The 16,786-nt window shown below is 48.3% G+C and overlaps 1 protein-coding gene across 4 annotated transcripts in view; it reads right to left on the reverse strand.

The window, feature by feature from the left end:
* LOC141476617 (CBP80/20-dependent translation initiation factor-like) overlaps nucleotides 1–16,786 on the reverse strand; it is a 135,608-nt gene that overhangs the window by 91,686 nt on the left and 27,136 nt on the right. For all 4 annotated transcript variants that reach the window (XM_074165385.1, XM_074165388.1, XM_074165387.1 and 1 more), the window contains one exon: nucleotides 14,600–14,675. In XM_074165385.1, the coding sequence (XP_074021486.1) occupies nucleotides 14,600–14,675 (76 nt within the window). The remainder of the gene's footprint in view (nucleotides 1–14,599; nucleotides 14,676–16,786) is intronic.

A 16,786-nucleotide genomic window follows, 5' to 3' on the forward strand; every position in this document is an offset into this window, starting at 1 on the left:
TTCAAACACAGGCATTTGAAAAAAAATATGAGTTTAAATAACAAATGTTTGCCTAAACATTTTATAAGTTGAACTAAAAAGAGTTTTCCCTTCAACTTAAGGATGCTCATAGTGTGTGTAGTTCCCACACCAGCATTGCAAGACGTGTGGGTGCGAGACCCCATATTTCTCCCCGGCCATGAGTGTTCCCACCATCCCCTTGAAATTTCAGGCAAGACATGGGACTATTCTCCCTCATCTCCTTTGATGGAGTCTCTGATGGTTTCCATAACCAGGTTTAGTCTTGCTTCAGCATTTGCAGAAGAAGAGGAGTTCCCACCCGTCCGTGCTGACAAAGCAGATGAGGGAAAAGAGGAGCCACCGCCGTGCTCTTCGGATCATGTCAGGTCGCACGTACGTTTGAAGTTGGCCACCCAGTTCTCAGCAGCCAGGAGCAAGCAATCTCCTAACGGCTACTTCCTCCACCGCTCGCGGAGCTGATCTTCAGGAAAGCTCTGCAGCACGAGGAAATCCTGACCATCGCCACCACAGCGTTATCGACACGGCGAGGAGATAATAACGACAGGAACTGCCTTACGGCAAAATCACCATCATGATTCATGCGACTGCTTGGTGCCAAGGTCCAACAAGCTGTAACACGGCGAGAAGAGGTCACACATTCCATTAGCTAGTTATTGTGTAAAAATAAAAGGGAAAAAAAAAAAGAAAAATGAAAAAAAGAGGTGGGTTCCTACAATTTGATGAGCATCATCCACTCTCCCTCTGGCAACTGAATCAGGAATTCAGAGCACGGTACAGTGAATCAGGTCTTCAGAACACAATACAGCTTCTCATAGAAGGCCACAGGTCCCATCTTCTCCTTTGGGTAGGTAGGTAGCATCTAGCCTGGCAGATAAGAAACGCCACCTGGAAAAAGTAGCACCATTCATGGTGGCAGAACCCAGCGTGGTCTGCAAGTTTCGTGACTGCTCTGGATTCATGAGAAGGATGACAGAAACAACAGCAGCCCTCTGATCCATGTAAAACATCCCCCAACAGAGAAATGAAGGTTGCTTTGATGATGGACAGGACCAGCGGGCAAACCACTATGGGTCAGGGCCTGCAGAACTTCTCCCAAGACCTTTTACTTCAGTAATTGATGGCTCAGACCATCATGATCTGTGATAAACATTGGAGGAGTAGCAGGCACGTCATGAAACGTGCCACCTTGAAAACCTGGATGCTGCCAGATGGTGGTCAATCCCTGGAGCAAGCACAATACGGCAAGCAGCCGCGCCTCCTTCAACCCCATCCTTGCTGGAAACCACACACCACCAGCTCACACACTTTGCATGTGCACTACAAGAGCACTAGAAATTCCCCAACTTAGACAACTAGAGAAAAGGAGGAGGTCAAGGACTGGCGAGACAGAAGGGCTCACCTACCCTCTGTGGCGATTTGGCCACATGTTGAGCAGATGCTCAGCCTGGAGAAGAGAAGGTTCTGGGAAGACCTTAGAGCCCCTTCCAGTCCCTCAAGGGGCTCCAGGAAAGCTGGGGAGGGACTCTTGATCAGGGAGGGGAGCCATAGGACGAGGGGGAAGTGTTTGACACTGAAAGAGGGGAGATTGAGATGAGATCTGGGGAAGAACTTCTTTGCTGTGAGGGTGGTGAGACACTGGCCCAGGTTGCCCAGAGAAGGCTGCCCCATCCCTGGAGGGGTTCAAGGCCAGGTTGGAGGGGGCTTGGAGCAACCTGGTCTGGTGGGAGGTGTCCCTGCCCAGGGCAGGGGATCGGAACTGGATGGTCTTTAAGGTCCTTTGCAACCCAAACCATTCTATGATTCTATGCTGGGGAAGATGTTGCCGTGGCATCGTGGATGAGACAGCAAATTGGATTTTCCCCCACCACGAGAACACCCATGGGTACCTTCTCCAAGCACAATGCTACATCAGAAATAGAGCACCCCAGAGATTTCATTTTATTTTTTCTTTCCTTTTTTTTTTTTTTTTCCTCTTTTCTTTTTGCAGCTATGGATTACTGGAGTTCGCAGAGTCTCTCTTTAACGTCACATGTGCAGCTCAGGTCCCTCAGGCCCCAGCAGAAGCAGCCTGGGATATTTGCACAGACCCCTCACAATGGAAGGAAGAGGGTGTAGGAGGGAGGATCAGGCTGCTGACCCCTTTATTGTTCTTGGGCCAGAAGAAAGCTTCCTTCTGGCTTAAGAACCACGGCGCTGAAAAAGTTTTCCAGCCAAAACGAGTCAGATGGAGTCACTGGGTGGTGGTTTTTATTTTTATTTTTTATTTTTTTTTGTCTCTCTCCTTCCCCTGCCTCCCCCTTCGGCCGAGCGACGGGGAGTCACAGGGTTGCGCTCCATTCACAAAATACCTGCTGCACATCACGTAGTCCTTCCCCCCGACGGCGGGGAAAGGCGCTGTAACCCAAGCAAACGAAAATAAACCTTTTTTTTTTTTTTTCCTTTCTCCACAGATTTGAAAAAAAAATAAAAATTAAATAGAAAGGAAGAAAGGACCCTGCTCCCAGACTGACGCCTCCAACGTGCGGCCGCCGGGGAAGGGGTAGGCGGCGGTGGGGGGGAAACGAGGAGGGGGGGGGAAGCGAGACGACTATATGAAAGAAAACAAAACCAGCAAATTCTGCTCCAAAAGGATTAAATGGAGGTTTTCCAAAAAACCACCCCACCATTATATAATGAGGCTTAACTGGGAGTCACCGGGGTCACACGATGCAGCAGACTGGAAAAACCAAAGCGCAGCGTAGCCTTTGAATTGTTAAGCCAACCATTAAAATAAAATAAAATAAAAATTAAATTAAATTAAAATAGAAAAACGATATTGTGATCGCACGACGAAGGTGGCCACTCACACACTAATGCTCGGGGGCGGGGGGGGCATATCTTTTTTACCCCCTTTGCTCTTTTCGGCTGAAATACCGTTTTAGCGTGAGTTCGACTCCTCGTCTTTCTGCTTATCGGGGTGGTGACCTGTTTTGCCGGGACGCTGTTGGCGCCGGGCAGCGATGCCATGGGGAGCACGGGGACCACAGCAGCTCCTGAAGCTTTAAGGTCTACAGGGCTGATTTGTGGACCGAAAGCAAAATAAAGCACAAGTGGAAACTTTACCCCAACAATCCAGATATCAAAACCCATCGCTGACTTTCCAGATCAAAATTTGCATGCAAGGAGATGACTTTTTAGCATCTACAAGTTGCATCTACAAGTCCAACCATGGCCCATGCCCATCTAGCCCGAGGTTGAGTTGGTTGTACAACCACGGGCACCCTTGAAGCTCCTCCATCCTTGGTGTCTCCCAGCGCTGTCTGCACCAGAGGTCCCAGCTGCAGGGCTGAACAAGCTCCACAGACGCAGTGGGGTGGATGGGAACAACCCAAATGAGAAGAAAGCTTTAAAAAAGCCCACCTGCTTTTGGAAAACCAAACTTTCATTGACCACAGGCCCACCAGCTGGAGCACACTGGCCACCATGGCATGCCCAGGAAGTCCACCTGCAGCGGTGGGACCTGCCAGTACCCTCAGGCTAGAAACCTGGAGACCATCCTGGGTCCGTGTTTTCTTTTACATTACAACAAATGCAAATTTGTTCTTCATATCAGACTCTTAAAAACTGGCTTCGGTCCAGATTATCGTTGCAGAATGACCATGAAACAGGGCATCTCACATCTCCCACTGTTGCTTCAAACCACTTCCACGCAACTAGTGACCCCAAACCTTTTTATTCTTATCTAGTAAATATGCAGCAATCCAAACTTGAGGAACTTTGTGGAGTATTTATTCAGAGTCCCAAGAGCCAATGCTGGCCAAATGATGGCGTACGCAGCCCACCAGCTTTATCGAATAATGTCCCTTACAGGTGTGGGATGAAGTGAGTGTTGGTGGCCCCTCCCCAGGACCAATCATAGAATCATAGAATGGTTTGGGTTGGAAAGGACCTTAAAGACCATTGAGTTCCACTCCCCTGCCATGGGCAGGGACACCTCCCACCAGACCAGGTTGATCAAAGCCCCCTCCAACCTGGCCTTGAACACCTCCAGGGATGGGGCAGCCACAGCTTCTCTGGGCAACCTGGGCCAGGGTCTCACCACCCTCACAGCAAAGAACTTCTTCCCCACATCTCATCTCAATCTCCCCTCTTTCAGTTTAAAACCCTTCCCCCTCATCCTATGGCTCCCCTCCCTGATCAAGAGTCCTTCCCCAGCTTTCCTGGAGCCCCTTGAGGGACTGGAAGGGGCTCTAAGGTCTCCCCGGAGCCTTCTCTTCTCCAGGCTGAACACCCCCAACTATTTCAGCACCAGTGAGCAGAAACAATCAGTATCTTACGTGATACCTGCTAATTTTGCCCAGCCAAAGGGTCTTATTTTGCCCAGCCAAGGGGAAACAAACGGTTCCTATAAGCAAACATATTTTCTTTCCGTTCGGACAAGGCGCCTCAAAAGAATATACAATGAGAAATGAAATAATCAAGCGGGTCACAAAAGCAGGAAGAAATGAAGCTTTATCATTCTCCAGTGGTTTCTCTGCTCATACATTACAGGAATTTAAAAAAAAAAAAAAAGAAAAAAGAAAAAAAGATAATTAAAATGAAAGGAAGCCAACAATGAGTTTCTCCATGGTGGAACCAGCAGGTGAGGTGAGGAGTGGAGCAGAATAACCCTTGGTGACGTGGACACTGGGGAGCATCGTGTGGTCAAAGGCATGGACACCACGTTCCTCTTGCTATTTCTATTAGCCCCAACGAAATCCTTCAAACCCAACGACCAGCAAAAGTGTTTTGGGGATTCACAGCTTCATAGATTGGTCCAGGCCGGAAGGGACCTCCAAAGGTCATCTAGTCCGACCTCCCCGCAGTCAGCAGGGACACCCCCAACTAGACCAGGTTGCCCAGGGCCTCGTCGAGCTTCACCTTGAATCTCTCAAGGGAAGGGGCCTCAACCACCTCCCTGGGCAACCTGTTCCAGTGTTCCACCACCCTCATGGTAAAGAACTTTTTCCTAATATCCAATCTAAATCTCCCCTTCTCCAGCTTAAAACCATTGCCCCTCGTCCTGTCACTGCAGGCCTTTGTAAACAGACCCTCCCCAGCCTTCCTGTAGGCCCCCCTCAGGTACTGGAAGGCCGCTATGAGGTCTCCCCGGAGCCTCCTTTTCTCCAAGCTGAACAACCCCAGCTCCCTCAGTCTGTCCTCATAGGAGAGGTGCTCCAGCCCCCTGATCATTTTGGTGGCCCTCCTCTGGACCCGCTCCATCAGGTCCATGTCCTTTCTATATTGAGGGCTCCAGACCTGCACACAGTACTCCAGGTGAGGTCTCACCAGAGCAGAGTAAAGTGGCAGAATCACCTCTCTGGATCTGCTGGCAACACTGGGATGGCACAAGAGCTTTCTTTCACTGACCATGCAACAGCCGAGCGCTTGCCATTTTTAGAGCCGGCAGAAAAGTTCATGAAGTATCTTAAAAAAACCAAAACCAACCCCCAAAAGGTATTTTAAAAAACCATCAAGTGAGGGACAATCCAAAGGTGGGACTAGAAAGGACCTCTGGGTTACAGAGCTTGGTCTGCTACCGCAGGCGAGGACATCATCTAATTCCCTTCGTAACCAGTCTCTATTTTCCCCACGGAAGAGACATCCAGGCGTCGTGTGCAGCAGTAAATTTCCCACTTAAAAGGACAATCTTTGACCGAACCACCTTGGATTGCAATAAACACTTCTCCTGCCACTAAATACCTATATTTACACCCATAACTATATATTTATATATACACACACATATATATATATCTCCCCAAACTGGATGGGATTCACTTACCTGCTGCCTCCGGGCAGGAAATTCGTATTTTAAGAACTTCTGGTCTCATTTATTGTATCGGTTGCTATTTCCATAACATCAGAGGAAAAGCAGCAGAAAGAGGCGGGGGTGGGGGGAGCATCTTCTGGTTAAGAAGACATTTTTAAATGCGACAGGAAACATTAACTTCATATTTTGTCAGACAAGGGACAAGGACATCTCCCGTTAGCGGGATTTTTAGAGCGCGATGTGTTTCTAGGCTTTGTAGGTCCCTCCACCAACGGGGACGAACGCACGTCTCTTCTCCGGTCCTGCCGTACACCTACTTTTTTTTTTTTTTTTTTTTTATTTTAGAGAGATATTCCTTCCTTCCCTTCATGTTATTAAAAATTCAGATCTTTCACAGGGAACTGGTAAGATGCGGAAATATCCAAGGCAGCAGAAATAGCTGCTTGACCAAAGAGACACTAAGTTGTTACTTGGGCTCTTTAGAAATCTGGATTTTTTTTTTTTCCTCTGCTACTTTTAATAACTTTTTTTTTTTTTTTTTTTTTTTAAACTTAATCGTTACTCCACAACCGGCTTCAGGAATATATTCAGCTAATTCAAGGGTATGCAGCAAAAGCCCTCTTGGATTTCTAATGAATTCTCTGGGAAAACAAGGAGGAAAAAGATGTAACTCTATTCGGAAGTTAAAATTCAGGCAGGATTTGGGGGTGGAGGGTGTGTCACAGTCTATAGAAAGGACTGGGAAAAAAAACAAACCAAAACCTTTTGGATTTGCTTTGGATATTATAGAGCTGCACAACAACAAACCTTTTTGAAAGGGAAGCCAACTATAAGGCTGAGAAAAGCCCGTCTTGTTCTCTGGTGTGTTTAAGCCAGGGCTCAATGTGGTGACATTTTTGAGCCCCAAACACCTATCGAGTTGTTATTTATATCCCAGTACAAATCCTCATATCCAAATCATTTAATTTCCCAGAAAACATCAGTTCTCAGGGCTAAAACTACTTGTGAAATCCTTAAAAGCAAAATAAAGGATTTTTTTTCACCACCCTCCCAGGAGCAGACTTGCCCATCCAGTTCTCCCATCCTCTTTCCTCATCTCCTCATGGTTCCTGGCCATGAATCCAAAACCCACCACCTACTATTGGTAAGCCCAGCCTAGTCCTGCTGCTTCGTGTCTACATCTCCACTAACTTCACCCAAGGAAAAGCTGCAAAGCAGCCAAAATCCCATTATTTGTATTTTTTTTTAATACAAACCAGTGCCTGGCAAACTGGGATCTAAGGAACAGAGACAGTCCAGCAGTGGACACCACCACGGTCCTCATCTCCCTCCTGTGGAAGCTGACATGTCTTTCAACGTGGGTTGATGGGAGACAGGGACAGATGGACAAATGGGAATGTGGGTGTTCAGAAGAATATCCCACATTTGATGGGGCAGCAGCATCTTCAGGAGAAAGGGAGGACCCCACAGCACATCTGGCACGGCTCCTTCACGTGTGGAGCATCGCTTGGGAGCGAGCCCAGCCGGAGCATCCCATAGGAGCAGGGTTGAGGATTACTACATTTACAAAAGTGGAATTTCCAAGAGGAGATGGGGAGGTGTCATGATGCAAATGAGGGAGACCTGGGCTGTGGGGCATGTCCAAGCACCAGATGCCCTCAGGATTGTGCTGCTTGGATAAAGCAACCACAGAGGGGTTCACAGATACCTTCAGTTTGGATCCCGCTCTGCTCAGGGCTTCCATCAGGGCTTTGAGGCTCAGTTCCAACCAAATTCAGTCTCAGGTGCAGAGAAACACCTTCCCTCTCTGCAAGCCCCGGGGTCCCCCATGCTGGTGGTGCACTCCAAGCCCAAGGTGGGCGCACTGGGACAGAGAGCGGCATGACCCGGTGAAGGACAGTGTGAGACGCAGCTGCTTCGGGGTGAGGTTTCTGCTTGGAAAGAGCCTTTAGAAAAAGCTTCCTCTTCGTGTTTCCTCTGCGCAGATCCCTGTTTCGGGGCTGTGCAGTGAGGTCGCAGTGCCCTCTAGTGCTGCAGGGCTCCCCTCTGCCACCAGCCCTGTCCCCTCGGCCACCAAGCCAGCCTTCAGAGCTACAACGTAAGCCACCCTTTCCCTTTCCACTCACCCTCCTTGCACACCACAAACCCGTATCTCTGAATCCAGATGACCCAATCGGGGTGTGAGAGCCCCCCAACACCTCCCATCCTGGCAAGAGCTTTCTATAGCATCATAGAATGGTTTGGGTTGGAAGGGACCTTAAAGACCACCCAGTTCCAACCCCCCTGCCATGGGCAGGGACACCTCCCACCAGACCAGGTTGATCAAAGCCCCATCCAACCTGGCCTTGAACACCTCCAGGGATGGGGCAGCCACAGCTTCTCTGGGCAACCTGGGCCAGGGTCTCACCACCCTCACAGCAAAGAACTTCTTCCCCAGATCTCATCTCAATCTCCCCTCTTTCAGTTTAAAACCTTTACCCCTTGTCCTATGGCTCCCCTCCCTGATCAAGAGTCCTTCCTTATCTCTCCTGGAGCCCCTTGAGGGACTGGAAGGGGCTCTAAGGTCTCCCTGGAGCCTTCTCTTCTCCGGACTGAACACCCCCAACTCTCTCAGCCTGTCCTCACAGTAGAGGTGCTCCAGCCCTTGGAGTGTCTTCATGACCCTCCACTGGACCACCATTCTCCAAACAATGGGTCCCAAACCTGCCCAGCTGACCAGTACCAGCTCCAGGAACCACAACAAAAAAAAAGGCATCTCCATTCCCACCAGGTTGGGAAGACACTCCCATGAATTATAAGCCACCATTGCTAAGTCTGTTTGAACTGGCTGATAATGATGATGGCAGAAATGTCAAAGCTCTTGGCCATTTCCCTGGTGTTTCCTTTGTGGAGTGAATAAGCCTATTATATGGTATGAAGAATATCATAATCTGAAAAACCCACTGGAAGATCTCTTTTCTGCACGTCTGGTAAAAACCATGGGGTTCATCAACTGGTTCAGGGCTCACAGCGACTGTGCTTACTGCCAAAACTCAGGCTTGGGCCTTGCAAGAACCTGTGAGCTGGTGACCTGCGTGGAAGATAAGCTAGCCTTGGTCCAGACCTCTCTTCTCCAGTGCTTTGGAGATGGCAACGGTCTCATCTGCCTTCCTTGGTCAACGGTGACCTTAAGTCTAACATGGGAGTGATGCTGAAGGGGTTACAGGTGACCATGGCAGTTTGCCCTCTCAGATGGTCATTGTCATGACCCCTCCATTGGTCCAAGGAAATGGTCATTGTCAGTTGGGTTAAATGCCACAAAAAAAAAACAGACCACAGAAAGACCATATCTTACTGGAAGTCATGGCAAAACAAAAGCTTTTTACTCAGCAATGGAGATCTAACTCCCAATATGTTGTGACCTATACTCAAGTAAATCTTGGCTCTTTGACAGGGACTTTCCACAGTGGTTTTAGCGGTTACAGTGTTGGAAAGACCCTTGGGATGAGGGAAGTTGGCTTGTTAGATGAGAAACCTTCTCTGAAAGCAATGCCATGCCTACATGCTCTGGATGGAGTCCAGCAGGATCTGGGGGCGGGGAGAAGAAATTCCCCTTGTTTAGGACTCCTAGGAAGCCACCACGACTTGCTCATAAGTGTCTGGTGGACACCCAAGGGACGTCAGGGTTAGACCTTGAGAATGGCAGGAGGGACATACAGCACATGGGGCACACCACCTGGTCACTTCCAGTGGGAGGGGATGCCAGACAGGGATGAGCCCACCCCAGCTCCACTGGTGCAGAAGAGCCTACTGAGAGAGTGCCACATTGTTGTCACCAAGGCTCTGAAAAGGGAGGCATCTGGGCTGGGTAATGAGGTGGCTAAAACGAGAACTGCCCAACCCTGTAGTGCAGAAAGAGCAGGATGTGGAGAGGATGAGGACTCTGTATGGTGACAGCAAATAACACCACCCCACCAAAGAGCTGTCCTTGAGCTCCAGAGAGATGTGTCCCCCTGCCACCACCACCCTAGAAGGGTCAGCGATCTGTAGGGTCCAGGAGCAAGCCCTCACACCAGTGCTAGACACCGACCTCCTCCCCTTGCAAGGAGAGTGACAGCAGAGGGGATGCTCGGCCACCATATACCCTTCTCTCCCTGGACACCTGGGTTGGCTTCATCTCTCTTAAGGAACCTACCATGTTGGAACAAGCCCTGGTGTTAGCTGGTCCCTCTGGGCTCCTTGCAGAGCTGACAGGGAAAGGACATGGGTATCTTCAGATGGGAATCATCCAACCTTCTCTAGACTTTTACACTGAGATGCAACAAAACATGTTTTAGTGATGTTTTTTGTCAGTGTTAGGTTGATGGTTGGACTAGATGATCTGAAAGGTCCTTTCCAACCCAGACAATTCTATGATTCTATGTCCATGCTTCTCCTACAGCAGGAACCCCAAGTGACCAGCCCACGCACTTGTTCCACCTTTACTCACATGAACTCTACACTGAATTGTAATGTCTGACTTGAAAACCCTTGTCAATGAGGAGGGGTCCCAAGGAGAATTTGGGCCTGTTGGGTGCCTAAAGTCAGGAATCCCAGTGCTTCTAAGCCTGTTTGGACAAGGTCAGGAATATGGTGGTGCCGAGAGGAACGTGAACAACTTAAAAGAGTCCGTCTTTCTCCTAAAGAGCTGCTCCCTTGTTTCTCATCCAACAAGGAAGCTGGATGACAACCGTAGCCAGAAGAGAAACAAGCAGTTTATTGTAAATCCCAGCATATGACAAAAAGGGTCAAAAATCAGTAAGGAAACAGGAGATGAGCTACAAGGTGATTAAGACGCCAAACCAAATTATATCAGTGCTGTCTTCCAAGTTCATCCCATAGCACCAGTAAAGCCCAGCATGCCTTTCAAAAGTGCCACATAATTTCTACCTCCTAAAACACAAGACAAGGAGCCGCTTGCCAGTGAAGGCATGGCCACGCTGTTCAGAGGAGGCCAGGCCCATCCTGAGGGCACAAGTCCAGCAAACTGAAAGCCAACAGCTGCAAGATGCCAGCCCAGAAACCACTTGGGATGCGTCCCAAAAACTCTCTGTTCATGTCTCCTGCATCCTTCATGAGCTTCCTAGGGAGGATGGAGGGCATCTTGGCAGGACGTGACCCATTGGGTTGTTTTCTCTGGTAGTTGTAGAGTTTGTCCAGGGCTCGTGGTCTGAAGACCGTATCTAGGACTGGGGTATTCGGCCGTGACACATCCAAGCCTGAAAGCCTTTTTGAGAGTTCGCCAAAGGGAGGAAAAGCAGAATGCACTGACTCAGCCCTCCCCGTGACGTCTTTGTGACACCAAAACGGTTACACGGTCTCCCTCCAACAAACCAGCTGAGGTGCAAACGGAGAGGATGATGAAGATTGGCTCTGCATCTGAGCTGCGCCTCTCTACCGCAGCAGACAACCCATCCTCCCTAGCGTGCAATAAAAAGCAGATCTTATGAATGAGGGACACTTATCTTCAAAAGATTATTTTCTTCCCAAGTCACTTTTTGGCAGCACTGAGGTGAATCAGTGCCCAAATCCAACTACAGACTCCTGTGAGTGAGGAAAGATGAAGAGGTTACGGCTCGCGAGTGGAGCCAAAGCAATGACCTCATGAGCTCCTTGCCGTGAAGCTTTCAAAACAAAGCCTATTCACCAGTAAAAACCAGCACCCCAGACGAGTTTTGAAAAGATGGCGCAGGAGGAGGCTTCAAAATACCAGTTGTAGCGAGGGAATTGCTCCCAACGCCAAAGCGGAGCCGGATTTTCCTGCCTGTTCGTGTCCACAAGATGGCAGAGCCGTGCTGTGGAGCATCTCCGAGGAGCAGGATGCAGGAATTCTCCGATTTCAAAACAAGGCTGGCGAAATGCATTTTTCCCTCAGCCAGCTATGATGAAAGAGGGTTTTTGGGGGAGGTTGTTTTGGTTTTTGTGCATTTTTTCACCTTTTAATTGTCAAATAGTCATAGGCTTCCCTTGCAATATTTCGTTAAAATACAAAATAGATAGATCCCAGCAGCAAAAATCAAATATATAATATATCACTGTCCAGATATCCAGAATATTCTGCTTAACCCATTAGGGGGAGTCACTGTATCTCTCTGCAAAGATACACATACAGACCTGGATGTACACTGGAAAATAGTTCTAGCTTCATGTCCTATGTCCATCCTACTTTACCATCAAAGGAACCCAAATTTCCAAAGCAGCCTCCGATTAAGACTCACTACCTCTCTCAAACTTGGTGCTCTTAACCCCGTTACAGCTGCTGAAGCACGTTCAGCAGCAAAACATATGGATTTGAGTCGTGCTGGAGAATGCTCGGAGCAGCCCCAGGCGTGCTGAAGGATGCTCGGACCATCTTCAGTTGTGCTGAAGGATGCTTGGACCGGTCCCCGGTGTGCTGGAGGATGCTCAGATCAGCACCAGTCACACTGGAAGATGTTCAGCCCAGTCCAGTCGCACTAGAGGACGTTCAGAGCGGCCCCAGTCGCACTGGAGGACTCTCAGGGCAGCCCCAGTCGCACTGGAAGGTGCTCAGACTGGCCCCAGTCACACCAGAGGATGCTCAGAGCAGCCCCTCGGCTGCCGTAAGCAACCCGTGAGGTCTTAAACACAGACAGAACAAGAGTTAATGTATTTCCAACCTGAAAAGCCTCTTCTTCAGGATTATGACACAAACATAACTGCAGTGTGGGGAAGCCCCGTGGAAGGTGAAAGATTTTTTTCTTCCAGATATTTTCCCTTATTCCCCCATGCACTGTGCTCCATAAAGCCATTTAAAACAAGGGATAAAGACCAGCAAAATCACCGTCGGCAGCGCACGATCACAAGCAAATCCAGTTAACAATGATACGTTGGGATTAAACCAGCTGTCTGCAAGTATTTCACTTGTCAACGCCGAACACGATAAATCCTCACCCAGAACTACCCGGGCTCCCGGTTCCCACAGGCACATATCACTGTACATGCGAAGGTGAGTCTCCAAAATAACATAGTATTGCATAAGTCTGCCCAGAGGCACAAACAAAACCCCAAATCCAGCACTTCCACTAGGTGTTCCAACTTAAGAGTTGCCCCACGAAGAATTAAGTTAGATATTAAGGTATATATCGATATTAATCCACTGGAGTCAATGGACTCAACCTGGTGTTACGACAGGATGAGATGTCAACCAGAGCAGGAGGGACTTGGCTTATTTAATAGCTGTCAATTCTAAAAGAAGTTTAACGCTAGAGAAGAACATCAGCTCCTCCCACCACAGATGGTTTGATTCCCCACTTCCAATTATTCCCCAGGGAAAAGAACCTTATTTTGCAGAATTACAGGGGTCTGTATCAGTTGAACCTGATGTTTTCTCACTGTGACCTAAAGTCCAGACATACAAGGCGTGGAAAAAACTGTGCAGAAAGCAGCTGCAGGCAGCGTTCCTCCCTGCCAAAGTCAGCAGCAATTCTCCGTTCTTTCCACTGGTTCACATACTTGGTGCCAGTTAGCTCACCCGAAAGAAATAATAAGATCATCACATGGTTTGCAGGATGAGCAAGGCTTTTCTTCACATGATGCATGAGCAAGAAGCCCGGGGAGTTCTTTATTCAAGCAATGAAAAGGGAAACACTACCACAGCACGTGAGATGTCTCCGTCCTTCCTTCTAGAGGCAAAGAGGAGACTTCAGCAAAAACACGTTGAGCATCCTCAGAAACCTGCCCAGCCCAGGACACTCAGCTCCTTTGAGGACTAGGGCTCTGGAAAGTGAAAAATTATACAATGCTGACCTATAAATTGACCTATTCAATGGTGGTTTGTTTTTTTTTTTAACTGAGGGTTAAATACTGAGGTTTAACTGAGGTTTTTCAACCTGCCGTTCCCCAACATCCAAGCATCAAAAGTCTTTTAACCAGAACTACCAAAACTCAGATGTAGAGATAGATCTGGAGGAGAAACAGGCTGGAGAAAACATATATATAGATGACCACTGCATATAAACATGCACGCACCCCATAGGGGAAACATGTGAGTCAGAAAACCATCACTGCTGGCTTCCTAGAAGGAATTTATTTTGGAGCGGTGAGGAGGCTTGGTGCTTTTCAGAACCTCCTTTCATAGAATCACAGAATGGTTTGGGTTGGAAGGGACCTTAAAATACCATCCAGCCCCAACCCCTGCCGTGAGCAGGGACACCTCCCACCACACCAGGTTGCTCAAAGCCCCCTCCAACCTGGCCTTGAACCCCTCCAGGGATGGGGCAGCCACAGCTTCTCTGGGCAACCTGGGCCAGGGTCTCACCACCCTCACAGCAAAGAATTTCTTCCTGAGATCTCATCTCCATCTCCCCTCTTTCAGTTTAAAACCCTTCCCCCTCGTCCTATGGCTCCCCCCCTGATCAAGAGTCCCTCCTCATCTCTGTTGTAGCCCCTTTAGGGACTGGAAGGCTGCTATAAGGTCTCCCGGGAGTGTTTTCCAGGCTGAATACCCACAACTCTCTCAGTCTGTTCTCATAGAATAGGTGCTCCAGACCTCTGAGCATCTTTCCTAAAATACATGAGCCCTGTGTCCATGTACATATATATATGTGTGCATGTAAACATATACTATCCTCAACGTTTCACGTCCCAACGAACTCTCTGCAGTAACCACAGACAATTCTCCATCACAAACCCCACAGGAATATCCAGGCCAGGCTTTCCCGCTTCTGGGGAGGGTTTCCTAAGGAAAGGTAAGGCAAGGAGCTCCTGGTCTCCACCATACCATGGGTAGAAGATGTCCTCATCACCTACCTGCCACACTGGAAGGACCTTCTCTATGTCGTTCAAGTTGATGCCGTCACCATCCTCGTATTTCCCTTTTCCGAGCCTGTGGGAGGAAGAAAACAAAAACAAAACCGAGTGAAATATCGCTGCAACTAAAGTTAATTTTCTATTATGGCACATGGGGAAGACTAGTTCTTACTGCAGAGGACCCTCATGAAAACAAAGAGGCTCTCCGAAGTGAGTGAGCTGCGCCTCCAAACCACTCCCACGCGGGCAACAAAGCCGTTAATACAAAATTAAATGCTTTTCCCAGTCCTTTCCACCTGAACCATCCACCACCGCGTTCAAACGCTTGTGGTAATAGCAGCAGAGAGAAAACAGTCAGTTCTGAGCAGTGGCATTGGGGGATTCAATTCCCAGCCCAAGCGAAACCGAAAGGAACAGCCCACCTGGACAAAAAAAAAAAGAAAAAAGATGAGGATACAAAAATGTAATGAAAAATGTTTCCTTTGGAAGTGCTGCTCATTTGTTGGTCTCCGCAGGAACTCCCGTTCCCCTGCGGAGAAAGGTGTCGGTGAACAAGCAGGAACGTACATCTCCGACAGCAACCAGCAACCGATATAAAGACAAAACATACCATTTAAATCACCAAAAAAATGGAGCGAGAAGCCAAGCACTGACAGACCCGAGAACATAAAGCTGGCAGCTGAAGGACTTTCTTGTACCAAGAAAGGAAAAAAAAGATAAAAAAATCCAAAGATAATTACTACCTGGATGCAGAGAGTTTGTAATGATACAGAAGAAGAAAAAATGGGTCAATAAATATTATCCTTCTGCATTTATAAACAACTGAGGTCATCTGTTTTTATTACGCAAGAATGGTAATTATTTTTTTTTTTTGTCAATTAGTGACAAGATATTGTTAAATAACATATATTAGACAGAAACTTTGATAGCAGCAGGTCCAGGTAATCAGTGGCTAGAAGTCAGAGAACAACAGATAGTGGTGGAATTACAGCAAATGGGGTAAAAACTGCAGAAAAATAAAACGTGGTAAAGCACCAGGCTTGAAATGAAGTTGGTTTTCAGAGGGCTGGAGCCCCTCTGCTGTGAGGACAGGCTGAGAGAGTTGGGGGGGTTCAGTCCGGAGAAGAGAAGGCTCCAGGGAGACCTTAGAGCCCCTTCCAGTCCCTAAAGGGGCTCCAGGGGAGTTGGGGAGGGACTCTTGATCAGGGAGGGAAGCCACAGGACAAGGGGGAATGATTTCAAACTGCAAGAGCGGAGATTGAGATGAGATCTGGGGAAGAACTTCTTTGCTGTGAGGGTGGTGAGACCCTGGCCCAGGTTGCCCAGAGAAGCTGTGGCTGCCCCATCCCTGGAGGTGTTCAAGGCCGGGTTGGACGGGGCTTTGATCAACCTGGTCTGGTGGGAGGTGTCCCTGCCCAGGGCAGGGGGGTTGGAACTGGATGGTCTTTAAGACCCCTTCCAACTTAAACCATTCTATGAAGACTTGATGCAGCTCTGAGCTACTGCTCCAGGATTTTACCCACCTCTGGTGGGAGGTGTCCCTGCCCATGGCAGGGGGTTGGAACTGGATGGTCTTCAATGTCCCTTCCAGCCCGAACCATTCTATGATTAGGGTGATGAAGGCAGCTTTCCTCTACAGGCAGCACAGCTGAGCCTGAACCACAGGCATCTCAGGCAGTCAAGTTTCAAAGAGGTGGCTGAGAAATTTCTTACAGTACGGGAAAAACTAAAGCGATACGTGGGCTTGGGAGATACCTGGAAGGAAGAGAAAATACCACCTACAAAAGGCTGTTTGAACTGGAAGAGCAAAAGAACAGCAAGGGCTAACGCTGGAAATTAAAGGTAGACAAATTCAGGTCAGAAACAAGGTAGGGTTCCCTGGTTTTCCTTCAACACTCCACTTTGATTATTCAGCATAGCACCAAACTCAGTATCTGCATAAAATCAGACATCTTTCCGGAGGAAAACTCTTCAACCAAGCAAAAAGACACTTGAGGTCAATCAACTGGATGCAACCTTGGCCAAGTGGCCAACCTTGGGCAAGTAATCAGGAACAAAAAGGTCTCTTTGGCACTTAAAGCGTAGAAAACATGTTTTGAACAGCATCTTTCCCTTTTTTTTTTTTTCCTAGTAGATATTTCATCGCACACTCAAGTAAGAGGGAAAACGCCTAGTGAGCATGGCTAG

The sequence above is a fragment of the Numenius arquata genome, chromosome W, assembly GCF_964106895.1.
Source record: "Numenius arquata chromosome W, bNumArq3.hap1.1, whole genome shotgun sequence".
In the NCBI taxonomy this organism is placed as follows: Eukaryota; Metazoa; Chordata; class Aves; order Charadriiformes; family Scolopacidae; genus Numenius; species Numenius arquata.